Source organism: Phoxinus phoxinus, assembly GCF_949152265.1.
Source record: "Phoxinus phoxinus genome assembly, chromosome: 24".
In the NCBI taxonomy this organism is placed as follows: domain Eukaryota; kingdom Metazoa; phylum Chordata; class Actinopteri; order Cypriniformes; family Leuciscidae; genus Phoxinus; species Phoxinus phoxinus.
Genome location: NC_136899.1, coordinates 456,888 through 470,995, shown reverse-complemented (window position 1 = coordinate 470,995; position 14,108 = coordinate 456,888). Strand labels below are relative to the sequence as shown.

Sequence of the window (14,108 nt, the reverse complement as noted above, 5' to 3'; positions counted from 1 at the left end):
GTAGATCCGTAGATCCGTTGATCCGTAGATCTGTAGATCCGCTGATCCGTAGATCCGTAGATCCGTAGATCCGTAGATCTGTAGATCCGCTGATCCGTTGATCCGTAGATCTGTAGATCCGCTGATCCGTAGATCCGTAGATCCGTAGATCCGTTGATCCGTAGATCCGTAGATCTGTAGATCCGCTGATCCGTAGATCCGTAGATCCGTAGATCCGTAGATCTGTAGATCCGCTGATCCGTAGATCCGTAGATCTGTAGATCCGTAGATCCGTAGATCCGTAGATCCGTAGATCTGTAGATCCGCTGATCCGTAGATCCGTAGATCCGTAGATCTGTAGATCCGTAGATCCGTAGATCCGCTGATCCGTAGATCCGTAGATCTGTAGATCCGCTGATCCGCTGATCCGTAGATCCGTAGATCCGTAGATCTGTAGATCCGCTGATCCGTAGATCCGTAGATCTGTAGATCCGTAGATCCGTTGATCTGTAGATCCGTAGATCCGTAGATCCGTAGATCCGTAGATCCGTAGATCCGCTGATCCGTTGATCCGTAGATCTGTAGATCCGTAGATCCGTAGATCCGCTGATCCGTAGATCCGCTGATCCGTAGATCCGTAGATCTGTAGATCCGCTGATCCGTAGATCCGTAGATCCGTAGATCTGTAGATCCGTAGATCCGTAGATCCGTAGATCCGTAGATCCGTAGATCTGTAGATCCGTAGATCTGTAGATCCGTTGATCCGTAGATCTGTAGATCCGTAGATCCGCTGATCCGCTGATCCGTAGATCCGTAGATCTGTAGATCCGTAGATCCGTAGATCTGTTGATCCGTAGATCTGTTGATCCGTAGATCTGTAGATCCGCTGATCCGTTGATCCGTTGATCCGTAGATCCGTAGATCCGTTGATCCGTAGATCTGTAGATCCGTTGATCCGTATATCTGTAGATCCGCTGATCCGTAGATCCGTTGATCCGTAGATCTGTAGATCCGTAGATCTGTAGATCCGCTGATCCGTTGATCCGTAGATCCGTTGATCCGTAGATCTGTAGATCCGCTGATCCGTAGATCCGTAGATCTGTAGATCCGTAGATCCGTTGATCCGTTGATCTGTAGATCCGTAGATCTGTAGATCCGTAGATCCGTAGATCCGCTGATCCGTAGATCCGTAGATCCGTAGATCCGTAGATCCGTAGATCCGCTGATCCGTAGATCCGTAGATCCGTAGATCCGTAGATCCGCTGATCCGCTGATCCGTTGATCCGTTGATCCGTTGATCCGTAGATCCGTAGATCTGTAGATCCGTAGATCCGCTGATCCATAGATCCGCTGATCCGTAGATCTGTAGATCCGCTGATCCGTTGATCCGTTGATCCGTTGATCCGTAGATCCGTAGATCCGTAGATCTGTAGATCCGCTGATCCGTAGATCCGCTGATCCGTAGATCCGTAGATCCACTGATCCGTAGATCCGTAGATCCGTAGATCCATAGATCCGTAGATCCGTAGATCCGTTGATCCGTAGATCTGTAGATCCGCTGATCCGTTGATCCGTTGATCCGTAGATCCGTAGATCCGTTGATCCGTAGATCCGCTGATCCGTTGATCCGTAGATCCGTAGATCTGTAGATCCGTAGATCCGTAGATCCGCTGATCCGTAGATCCGTAGATCTGTAGATCCGCTGATCCGTAGATCCGTAGATCCGTAGATCTGTAGATCCGTAGATCCGTAGATCCGTAGATCCGTAGATCCGTAGATCTGTAGATCCGTAGATCTGTAGATCCGTTGATCCGTAGATCTGTAGATCCGTTGATCCGTAGATCTGTAGATCCGTAGATCCGCTGATCCGCTGATCCGTAGATCCGTAGATCTGTAGATCCGTAGATCCGTAGATCCGTAGATCTGTTGATCCGTAGATCTGTAGATCCGCTGATCCGTTGATCCGTTGATCCGTTGATCCGTAGATCCGTTGATCCGTAGATCTGTAGATCCGTTGATCCGTATATCTGTAGATCCGCTGATCCGTAGATCCGTTGATCCGTAGATCTGTAGATCCGCTGATCCGTTGATCCGTAGATCCGTTGATCCGTAGATCTGTAGATCCGCTGATCCGTAGATCCGTAGATCTGTAGATCCGTAGATCCGTTGATCCGTTGATCTGTAGATCCGTAGATCTGTAGATCCGTAGATCCGTAGATCCGCTGATCCGTAGATCCGTAGATCCGTAGATCCGCTGATCCGTAGATCCGTAGATCCGTAGATCTGTAGATCCGTTGATCCGTTGATCCGTTGATCCGTTGATCCGTAGATCCGTAGATCTGTAGATCCGTAGATCCGCTGATCCATAGATCCGCTGATCCGTAGATCTGTAGATCCGCTGATCCGTTGATCCGTTGATCCGTAGATCCGTAGATCCGTAGATCTGTAGATCCGCTGATCCGTAGATCCGCTGATCCGTAGATCCGTAGATCCACTGATCCGTAGATCCGTAGATCCGTAGATCCGTAGATCCATAGATCCGTAGATCCGTAGATCCGTTGATCCGTAGATCTGTAGATCCGCTGATCCGTTGATCCGTTGATCCGTAGATCCGTTGATCCGTAGATCCGTAGATCTGTAGATCCGCTGATCCGTAGATCCGTAGATCCGCTGATCCGTAGATCCGTTGATCCGTAGATCCGTAGATCCGTAGATCTGTAGATCCGCTGATCCGTAGATCCGTAGATCCGCTGATCCGTAGATCCGTAGATCTGTAGATCCGTAGATCCGTTGATCCGTAGATCCGCTGATCCGGCGAGTCCGGCGAGAGCAGTTTCGGTGTCGGCTTCAGATCCAGATCTACGGCCGCGTGTCGCTCTATAATGAAGGCCCCGGGCTCCAGAATCCTGTCCTCATCCCGAACTCCGGCTGATCCTCGGCTCCCAGGTTTATGAACGAGGGAATAAATCGAGGATCTTTTAGGAGACTGATCAATACTCCACACGTATCCCAGTTACCCAGCACTGCAGATCAACCCCAGCCTCAGGACTCCGCCCCCAGTGGTCAGCTGGTCAGCGGTCACATGACCTCCAGTGGTCAGCTGGTCAGTGGTCACATGACCTCCAGTGGTCAGCTGGTCAGCGGTCACATGACCTCCAGTGGTCAGCTGGTCAGCGGTCACATGACCTCCAGTGGTCAGCTGGTCCAGTGTCAGTGGCGTGCGGTTGGCCCAGTGCTGGGTCTGAAGTGTGTGTTGTTGTTGTTGTTGTTGACGAGGGTTTATTGGATCCGTGTGCCGGTTTCCTCCACACACACACCCGACGCTCCTCATAACGACTCCGGGTTCAGCCGGACTGCTGTTGCCATGGATTCCGTTTCCTTCACATTAATTAAAGGAAGAGTTTCCAAGGTCCTGATCCCGGAGTCCGAGCGCGAGTGGGAGATTACAGCGGGATCTACAGGAGAGAAAACAGACTTCAGTTTCTGAAAACTAGAGGACTAACAGTCACACACTTCTGTACTGATGATGGAGAGACAGACAGATAGATAGATAGATAGATAGATAGATAGATAGATAGATAGATAGATAGATAGATAGATAGATACATAGATAGATAGATAGATAGATAGATAGATAGATAGATAGATGTGTGTGTGTGAGCAGGTGTGTGTGTGTGTGTGTGTGTGTGTGTGTGAGCATGTGTGTGTGTGTGTGTGTGAGCATGTGTGTGTGTGTGAGCATGTGTGTGTGTGTGTGTGTGTGTGTGTGTGCGTGTGTGTGTGTGTCAGAGATGAAGGCGTGCTGATCTCAGATCTGTAAAGTAATGGCTGGCCTTTCGGTCGTCAGTAAATCATCAGTAAGGTCTGCTCTCCTCTTTAGCGGATGAGTTATGATTATGAATTATTCTCTGCTGACGCGCGCCGGCTCTGGCCTTTCTTCTCCTCAGCTCGTGATTCTCCAGCTTTATCACTCGTCTCGTCTGGAATTAATATCTCATGCCATCGGATCTCATCGCTGTAGTCGTGCGGCTCCTCGCGCCGAAAGGGCAACATGATATACAGTAATTAAAACAGTGAATATATATATAGTCATGCTGTAGGTGACGCTCATTTTTTTCTTAACTAATTTAATTTGTATTAACTTCTGCAGAAATAACATATTTCACCCCAAAAAAGAAAGAAAATGAGGCCTGTGTCTATCTAACCCTATCTTTATTTTTTTAACTTATAATAATATATATCTTTTTTTAATTCTAAATTATTAGAAAATTTCTCATTACTCATTACTGTATATAATGCGATTTTATATTTTATTTAGTTTCAAGTCTTATGAAATTTGCATGACTCTCTGCTTACACCATTTTTCCAGCGAGGACTTAATTTGATATAATTAAAATGTTTCCTTAAATGCTCATTAACTCGCGCTTCCCCCAGAAAGCGGTTATTATGGTCTGGATTTACAGCAGAACATCGTGTAGCCGATTAGCGGACGAGTAAATGATTCCAGAACAGAACGTATTGATTCTATTAACCTTTGTGAAATAATTCATCCGTGTCTGATTAACCCTAAACCCTCCTAATGCAATTATTAATCCGTCAGGAATAATGTTCGGCTAACGGCAGCAGTCGCACACACTCACTGCGAGTTTGAGGAGGTTCTGCGGTTCTGACTTCACTGAGCAGAACACTCAGTGTGTGTGAGCTCCTCGTAGAAGTACTGTGATACTGCCATGCTTTTGCACATTTACCATGGTATCCTGTACATGTACAGGGAAGGCCTTCTGTCTGATTGTCTGCTAATACACAAAATAAAAAACATGATTTACATGAAGCGTGCGGAGACTGAACCCAAGCAGAACTCCGCTCCGCTCCGCCGTCAGTCCGAGATCCGAGTTTAATATCCGCTCGGAGCGAGGCGATCCGGTCCAGATAAACATGGAAGCTCAATCATCACAGATACTGTAAAAACTGTAATATTCTGAAATATTATTCAACTTTCTATGTCGGGGCAAGTCTTTACTTATACAGCGCTTTTTATAATACCGAGTGTTTCAAAGCAGCTTTACGGAGATAACAGGGAAATAATGCGGTTGCCAGAAATTTACCGTAAAAATACGGTTGCAACATTTCAGGTTTTAGAGACTTAATCAAAATTTACAGTAAAAAAAACTTATTTCATTATCTGATATAGTGTTCATTTACTGAAATACTGAAATCTGTTTTGTACCATTGTAATACACTGACATCCACCAATCACAGCAGAGATGAGAGTCACATGGCCAATCACAGCAGAGATGAGAGTCACATGACCAATCACAGCAGAGATGAGAGTCACATGGCCAATCACAGCAGAGATGAGAGTCACATGACCAATCACAGCAGAGATGAGAGTCACATGACCAATCACAGCAGAGATGAGAGTCACATGACCAATCACAGCAGAGATGAGTCACATGACCAATCACAGCAGAGATGAGAGTCACATGACCAATCACAGCAGAGATGAGAGTCACATGACCAATCACAGCAGAGATGAGTCACATGACCAATCACAGCAGAGATGAGAGTCACATGACCAATCACAGCAGAGATGAGTCACATGACCAATCACAGCAGAGGAGCAGAGATGAGAGTCACATGACCAATCACAGCAGAGATGAGAGTCACATGACCAATCACAGCAGAGATGAGAGTCACATGACCAATCACAGCAGAGATGAGAGTCACTAGACCAATCACAGCAGAGATGAGAGTCACATGACCAATCACAGCAGAGATGAGAGTCACATGACCAATCACAGCAGAGATGAGAGTCACATGACCAATCACAGCAGAGATGAGAGTCACATGACCAATCACAGCAGAGATGAGAGTCACTAGACCAATCACAACTCATCACAAGCAGCTTCTCCACATGCGGAGAAAGATAATACTGATATATAGAAGCCACACACACACACACACACACACACACACTGAACACCATCATAGTAACACACAATGCAATACACATTAATTTAACAACATTAAATGTAACACAAAACCCTAAAGTACGTAACTGATTAGAAAAAACTAGCCTATAGTTTTTTCAACGAAAATACAACAAATGTGAAGAGTCACGCCGGGAATTGTGGGAATGTCACGATTTTTCACTGTAAATTATACAAATGTTCTTTTTCACGTCCATAAACTGTACATTGAACGGTATTTTGCTGTAAAATATCACAGTTATTCACTGTATATAGTGCAGAAACGTTACGTTTTTTACCGTTAAAATCATGATGCATGATTACAGCGCAGTCTTCGTGTCACATGACCCTTCAGAAATCATTCTATGCTGATTTGATGCTCAAGAAACATTTATGATTATCATCAGTGCTGGAGTGTGTGTCATATGTGTGTGTGAACAGTCAGCTGTGACCCACACACACTCTCACACACACGTTTGTCCTGTAGTGTGTATCAGGTGGTGGTGGAGGAGGAGCGTCCCCGTCGTTCCCAGAGAGCCGCTGAGATCCTGCGCTGTTATCCCATTCCCGTCCACTTCCAGAACTCCTCCGGTCTGAACTCCCAGTACTACTTCAGCGCAGAGTTCCCGTCGGCCCGGATCCAGGCGCCGATGCCCTTCACCGTCGGGGACAACCGGACCTACAGCGGCTACTGGAACCTCCCGCTGCTCCCGCACAAGAGCTACAGCGTCTACTACCAGGCCGTCAGCTCAGCCAATGGGGTGAGAGCACACAAACACATGACATCACGAGTCTCAGGCGTCAGCTCAGCCAATGGGGTGAGAGCACACGAACACATGACGTCACGAGTCTCAGGCGTCAGCTCGGCCAATGGGGTGAGAGCACACGAACACATGACGTCACGAGTCTCAGGCGTCAGCTCAGCCAATGGGGTGAGAGCACACGAACACATGACATCACGAGTCTCAGGCGTCAGCTCGGCCAATGGGGTGAGAGCACACGAACACATGACGTCACGAGTCTCAGGCGTCAGCTCAGCCAATGGGGTGAGAGCACACGAACAGATGACATCACGAGTCTCAGGCGTCAGCTCAGCCAATGGGGTGAGAGCACACGAACACATGACGTCACGAGTCTCAGGCGTCAGCTCAGCCAATGGGGTGAGAGCACACGAACACATGACATCACGAGTCTCAGGCGTCAGCTCAGCCAATCGGGTGAGAGCACACGAACACATGACATCACGAGTCTCAGGCGTCAGCGCAACCAATGGGGTGAGAGCACACGAACACATGACATCACGAGTCTCAGGCGTCAGCTCAGCCAATGGGGTGAGAGCACACGAACACATGACATCACGAGTCTCAGGCGTCAGCTCAGCCAATGGGGTGAGAGCACACGAACACATGACATCACGAGTCTCAGGCGTCAGCGAACACATGACATCACGAGTCTCAGGCGTCAGCTCGGCCAATGGGGTGAGAGCACACGAACACATGACATCACGAGTCTCAGGCGTCAGCTCAGCCAATGGGGTGAGAGCACACGAACACATGACGTCACGAGTCTCAGGCGTCAGCTCAACCAATGGGGTGAGAGCACACGAACACATGACATCACGAGTCTCAGGCGTCAGCTCAGCCAATGGGGTGAGAGCACACGAACACATGACATCCCGAGTCTCAGGCGTCAGCTCAGCCAATGAGGTGAGAGCACACGAACACATGACATCACGAGTCTCAGGCGTCAGCTCAGCCAATGGGGTGAGAGCACACGAACACATGACATCACGAGTCTCAGGCGTCAGCTCAGCCAATGGGGTCAGAGCACACGAACACATGACATCACGAGTCTCAGGCGTCAGCTCAGCCAATGGGGTGAGAGCACACAAACACATGACATCACGAGTCTCAGGCGTCAGCTCAGCCAATGGGGTGAGAGCACACAAACACATGACGTCACGAGTCTCAGGCGTCAGCTCAGCCAATGGGGTGAGAGCACACGAACACATGACATCACGAGTCTCAGGCGTCAGCTTGGCCAATGGGGTGAGAGCACACAAACACATGACATCACAAGTCTCAGGCCGTCAGCTCGGCCAATGGGGTGAGAGCACACGAACACATGACATCACGAGTCTCAGGCGTCAGCTCAGCCAATGGGGTGAGAGCACACGAACACATGACATCACGAGTCTCAGGCGTCAGCTCAGCCAATGGGGTGAGAGCACACAAACACATGACGTCACGAGTCTCAGGCGTCAGCTCAGCCAATGGGGTGAGAGCACACGAACACATGACATCACGAGTCTCAGGCGTCAGCTCAGCCAATGGGGTGAGAGCACACAAACACATGACATCACAAGTCTCAGGCCGTCAGCTCGGCCAATGGGGTGAGAGCACACGAACACATGACATCACGAGTCTCAGGCGTCAGCTCAGCCAATGGGGTGAGAGCGCACGAACACATGACATTACGAGTCTCAGGCGTCAGCTCAGCCAATGGGGTGAGAGCACACGAACACATGACATCACGAGTCTCAGGCGTCAGCTCAGCCAATGGGGTGAGAGCACACGAACACATGACATCACGAGTCTCAGGCGTCAGCTCAGCCAATGGGGTGAGAGCACACGAACACATGACGTCACGAGTCTCAGGCGTCAGCTCAGCCAATGGGGTGAGAGCACACAAACACATGACATCACAAGTCTCAGGCGTCAGCTCAGCCAATGGGGTGAGAGCACACGAACACATGACATCACGAGTCTCAGGCGTCAGCTCAGCCAATGGGGTGAGAGCACACGAACACATGACATCACGAGTCTCAGGCGTCAGCTCAGCCAATGGGGTGAGAGCACACGAACACATGACGTCACGAGTCTCAGGCGTCAGCTCAGCCAATGGGGTGAGAGCACACGAACACATGACATCACGAGTCACCTTTCAAATCAAACAAGAGTTTTGATCCTGGCTTTATCTGACGTTCAGATTTCTGTTCTGTATGCAAATGAGTGCATATTTAAGTAGACAATGGCTCATTAGCATATTTAAACGTGTAATACGAAACACTAGTGCACTGATTAATCAGCTGGGGATATTGATTAGTTATTTTCGTCACACATGTCCATGAGTGTTCAGCGAGTCTAAAGGTCTGACGGAGAAAAGCCGCTAACGAGAGAAACTGTAATTAGCAGCCGGCGGACCGCGAGTCGTTTAAACGCTGTCAGGTTCTGCCCTTTGCGATGGAAGCCGACTGCATGTTTTATTGTTATTTATCGGATACAAGAGTGAGTTCAGATTAAAGTACCGAGTGAAGAGCCGTGGTCAGCTGAAGTCTCCTCCTCACTCGTGTGTGTGTGTGTGTGTGTGTGTGTGTGTGTGTGTGTGTGTGTGTGTGTGTGTGTGTGTGTGTGTGGAGAGTGTGTGTGTGTGTGTGTGTGCGTGTGTGTGTGTGTGTGTGTGTGCCGGAGTGTGTGTGTGTGTGTGTGTGTGTGTGCGTGCCGGAGTGTGTGTGTGTGTGTGTGAGTGTGTGTGTGTGTGTGTGTGTGGGGGAGTGTGTGAGTGTGTGTGTGTGTGTGTGTGTGTGTGTGTGTGTGGGGGAGTGTGTGTGTGTGTGTGTGTGTGTGTGGGAGAGTGTGTGTGGGAGAGTGTGTGTGTGTGTGTGTGTGTGTGTGTGTGGTATTTGCGCTGGTTCCCGCTGGTCTCCAGTAAGGTCAGGTACACGTGTTCAGAAAGAGGCTTATTAGAGAAAACATCCTTCACCCCGAGTTTCCTCAAATCAAACTTCTCGTGGCCTTTCAGTGTTTATCAGCGGTCGCAGTGAGAAGCGTCCACACACACACACACACACACACACACACTCACACACTCCCTCACAGACTCCTGCGCTGGAATAAAGAATGGTCTTTTCATTAGGGTCAATTAGCATATAAAAAAGAGAGATGGCTGATAATTCTAATTTCCAATTAGCGTGGAGTGTTAATAATGCGTCCGTGAACATCTAATGTTCCTCACTTCAGTCGCACCGCTGCATGCGCTCGCATTAATCACACACTCACACACACACACACACACACACACACACACACACACACTCGCATTAATCACGCACACGCAGTGAGCACAGCTCCTCTATAAGGTGTTGTGATGCAGTGCTTCATGGTTCCTCTCGTGATGGTCATACACGACTAAAGTATAAAGTAAGAACATAAGTCTTTGCAGTGCAGGTTTTTTGTTGAGTTGAGGTTTATTATTTGAGCGTTTACTGGTAAACATCATGATTATTTGATACGGCAGATGTTCACTGTATGGATTTAATATCAGTAAATCATTTCTCATTTGCTCAATCAGCAGAACTTGTTCCTGATGCTCCAGATAAACACAGGAACGGCAGATAATCACGCAGGCTTGTTTCCAGACAGTCATTCTTGAATTAAGTTCATTTGTTTGTCATTTGTTCTCGTGTGTAAATCTCAGAAAAGCTCAGAAAAGCTCTCACAATGGAGCAAAAAAATTAACTTCATTTCAGAAATATTCCCTGATCTCATGCAAGTTAATTGATCTTGTTTTAATGACTCGTGTTTTTAGAGGAAAACGAGACAAATATACTATGAGGATTTTGAGGAAATTTTGAAGAAAATGCTCTGAATGTGTTTGAGTCTGAAGGGTCTGTGGATCATCATGTTCATATTCACTAATCTAATGTCTCTCCCCCCCCCCCCCCTCCCTCTCTCTCCCCCCCCCCCTCTCTCTCCCCCCCCTCTCTCTCTCTCCCCCCCCCCCCCCTCTCTCTCTCTCCCCCCCCCTCCCCCCCCCCCCTCCCCCCCCCCCTCCCCCCCCCCCCCCCCCCCTCTCTCTCTCTCTCTCTCTCTCTCTCTCAGGAAACTAAGATCGATTGTGTTCGTGTGGCCACTAAAGGTGGGTCTGTGTGAGAGTAATCGAGTGACTGATTGAAACATGTTCCCTAAATGATTCCAGCATGTCTGCGGGAATGAATGAAAAACTAGCTGAGCACTCACACACACACACACACAAGCATCTAGCGCCCTGGCTCCGAGTCCTGCAGCATGACTGATCTGGCCACATTAGTGGGGACCTTGGGAACATAGCCTGGTCTAGGATGAAGGAACGCTTTAACCCTGCGAGGTGCCACTGACAGTGCTTGCAAATCTCATATCCTTTTAAGAGAAGTGATAGTGAGGAGGAACAAAGCTTTCAAGGTCAGAAACTTGTCCGGAACCTCGAAGGGAGCCAGGGAAAGGCCTTGCAGGACCATGGCCAGATGTGGGCACCTCAGAGCACCGAGGAGGATCCAGACACCAACGTGTCTTTACCCAAAAGACTGTGGTAAGCGCCTATGGCCACCACATAAACCGTTAAACTCCAGCACTGGACCAACTGGGCAGTTAACAGGGTCCAGCTGACGATCACTACTCCATGATGTGAAGACTCTCCACTTCAGGGCATAAAGTTTCCTGGTGGAGGGAGCTCTGGAGTGTAGAACGGTCTCGGTTGAGAGGTCAACGCCTCAGAGGCCAAGCCCGCCGGCTCCACAGTTCTGGACAGGGTGGAACGATCGAGCCCTCGGCTTGGGACAGAAGGTCCCTCCTAACCCTAACCCTAACCGACACTCGATCGGGGAACCACACTCGGCCCCGGCCACTGCGGGGCTAATAGAAGTAAAATGTTAAATGGACTGCATTTATATAGCGCTTTCACAGACCCAATGGCCACCAAAGCGCTTTACACATTGCCTCACATTCACACACCGACGGCGGTGTCAGCCATGCAAGGCCCATCCAGCTCGTCGGGAGCAGCTGGGGTTCGGTGTCTTGCTCATGGACACCTCGACACTTGGTCAGGTGGAACCGGGGATTGAACCACCAACCTTCCGATTTACAACCTACATGAACCACTGAGCCACTGCCGCCCCAAGTAGGCGAAATCTGGTCCTGGCGAACTCTTTCCAGAACTCCCGGGACCAGAGCGATCTCCCGGGTTCCTGAGGTCTGTGTGGACGAGCACATGATGGCCCCTGAGGTCTGTGTGGACGAGCACATGATGGCCCCTGAGGTCTGTGTGGACGAGCACATGATGGCCCCTGAGGTCTGTGTGGACGAGCACATGATGGCCCCTGAGGTCTGTGTGGACGAGCACATGATGGCCCCTGAGGTCTGTGTGGACGAGCACATGATGGCCCCTGAGGTCTGTGCGGACGAGCACCTGATGGCCCCTGAGGTCTGTGTGGACGAGCACATGATGGCCCCTGAGGTCTGTGTGGACGAGCACATGATGGCCCCTGAGGTCTGTGTGGACGAGCACATGATGACCCCTGAGGTCTGTGTGGACGAGCACATGATGGCCCCTGAGGTCTGTGCGAACCAGCACATGATGGCCCCTGAGGTCTGTGTGGACGAGCACATGATGGCTCCTGAGGTCTGTGTGGACGAGCACATGATGGCCCCTGAGGTCTGTGCGGACGAGCACATGATGGCCCCTGAGGTCTGTGCGGACGAGCACATGATGGCCCCTGAGGTCTGTGTGGATGAGCACATGATGACCCCTGAGGTCTGTGTGGACGAGCACATGATGGCCCCTGAGGTCTGTGCGAACCAGCACATGATGGCCCCTGAGGTCTGTGTGGACGAGCACATGATGGCCCCTGAGGTCTGTGCGGACGAGCACATGATGGCCCCTGAGGTCTGTGCTGACGAGCACATGATGGCCCCTGAGGTCTGTGCGGACGAGCACATGATGGCCCCTGAGGTCTGTGCGGACGAGCACATGATGGCCCCTGAGGTCTGTGTGGACGAGCACATGATGGCCCTCGAGGTCTGTGTGGACGAGCACATGATGGCCCCTGAGGTCTGTGTGGACGAGCACATGATGGCCCCTGAGGTCTGTGTGGACGAGCACCTGATGGCCCCTGAGGTCTGTGTGGACGAGCACATGATGGCCCCTGAGGTCTGTGTGGACGAGCACATGATGGCCCCTGAGGTCTGTGTGGACGAGCACATGATGGCCCCTGAGGTCTGTGTGGACGAGCACATGATGGCCCCTGAGGTCTGTGTGGACGAGCACATGATGACCCCTGAGGTCTGTGTGGACGAGCACATGATGGCCCCTGAGGTCTGTGCGAACCAGCACATGATGGCCCCTGAGGTCTGTGTGGACGAGCACATGATGGCTCCTGAGGTCTGTGTGGACGAGCACATGATGGCCCCTGAGGTCTGTGTGGACGAGCACATGATGGCCCCTGAGGTCTGTGTGGACGAGCACCTGATGGCCCCTGAGGTCTGTGCGAACCAGCACATGATGGCCCCTGAGGTCTCTGTGGACGAGCACATGATGGCCCTCGAGGTCTGTGTGGACGAGCACATGATGGCCCCTGAGGTCTGTGTGGACGAGCACATGATGGCCCCTGAGGTCTGTGTGGACGAGCACATGATGGCCCCTGAGGTCTGTGTGGACGAGCACCTGATGGCCCCTGAGGTCTGTGCGAACCAGCACATGATGGCCCCTGAGGTCTCTGTGGACGAGCACATGATGGCCCCTGAGGTCTGTGTGGACGAGCACATGATGGCCCCTGAGGTCTGTGTGGACGAGCACATGATGGCCCCTGAGGTCTGTGTGGACGAGCACATGATGGCCCCTGAGGTCTGTGTGGACGAGCACATGATGGCCCCTGAGGTCTGTGTGGACGAGCACATGATGGCCCCTGAGGTCTGTGTGGACGAGCACATGATGGCCCCTGAGGTCTGTGTGGACGAGCACATGATGGCCCCTGAGGTCTGTGCGAACCAGCACATGATGGCCCCTGAGGTCTGTGTGGACGAGCACATGATGGCCCCTGAGGTCTGTGTGGACGAGCACATGATGGCCCCTGAGGTCTGTGTGGACGAGCACATGATGACCCCTGAGGTCTGTGTGGACGAGCACATGATGGCCCCTGAGGTCTGTGCGAACCAGCACATGATGGCCCCTGAGGTCTGTGTGGACGAGCACATGATGGCTCCTGAGGTCTGTGTGGACGAGCACATGATGGCCCCTGAGGTCTGTGTGGACGAGCACATGATGGCCCCTGAGGTCTGTGTGGACGAGCACCTGATGGCCCCCGAGGTCTGTGCGAACCAGCACATGATGGCCCCTGAGGTCTCTGTG

At 50.8% G+C, this 14,108-nt stretch overlaps 1 protein-coding gene across 10 annotated transcripts in view; it reads left to right on the top strand.

The window, feature by feature from the left end:
- ptprma (protein tyrosine phosphatase receptor type Ma) overlaps positions 1-14,108 on the top strand; it is a 234,079-nt gene that overhangs the window by 129,328 nt on the left and 90,643 nt on the right. For all 10 annotated transcript variants that reach the window (XM_079602203.1, XM_079602210.1, XM_079602209.1 and 7 more), the window contains exons 12-13: positions 6,436-6,709; positions 10,829-10,865. In XM_079602203.1, coding sequence (XP_079458329.1) covers positions 6,436-6,709; positions 10,829-10,865 — 311 coding nt within the window. The remainder of the gene's footprint in view (positions 1-6,435; positions 6,710-10,828; positions 10,866-14,108) is intronic.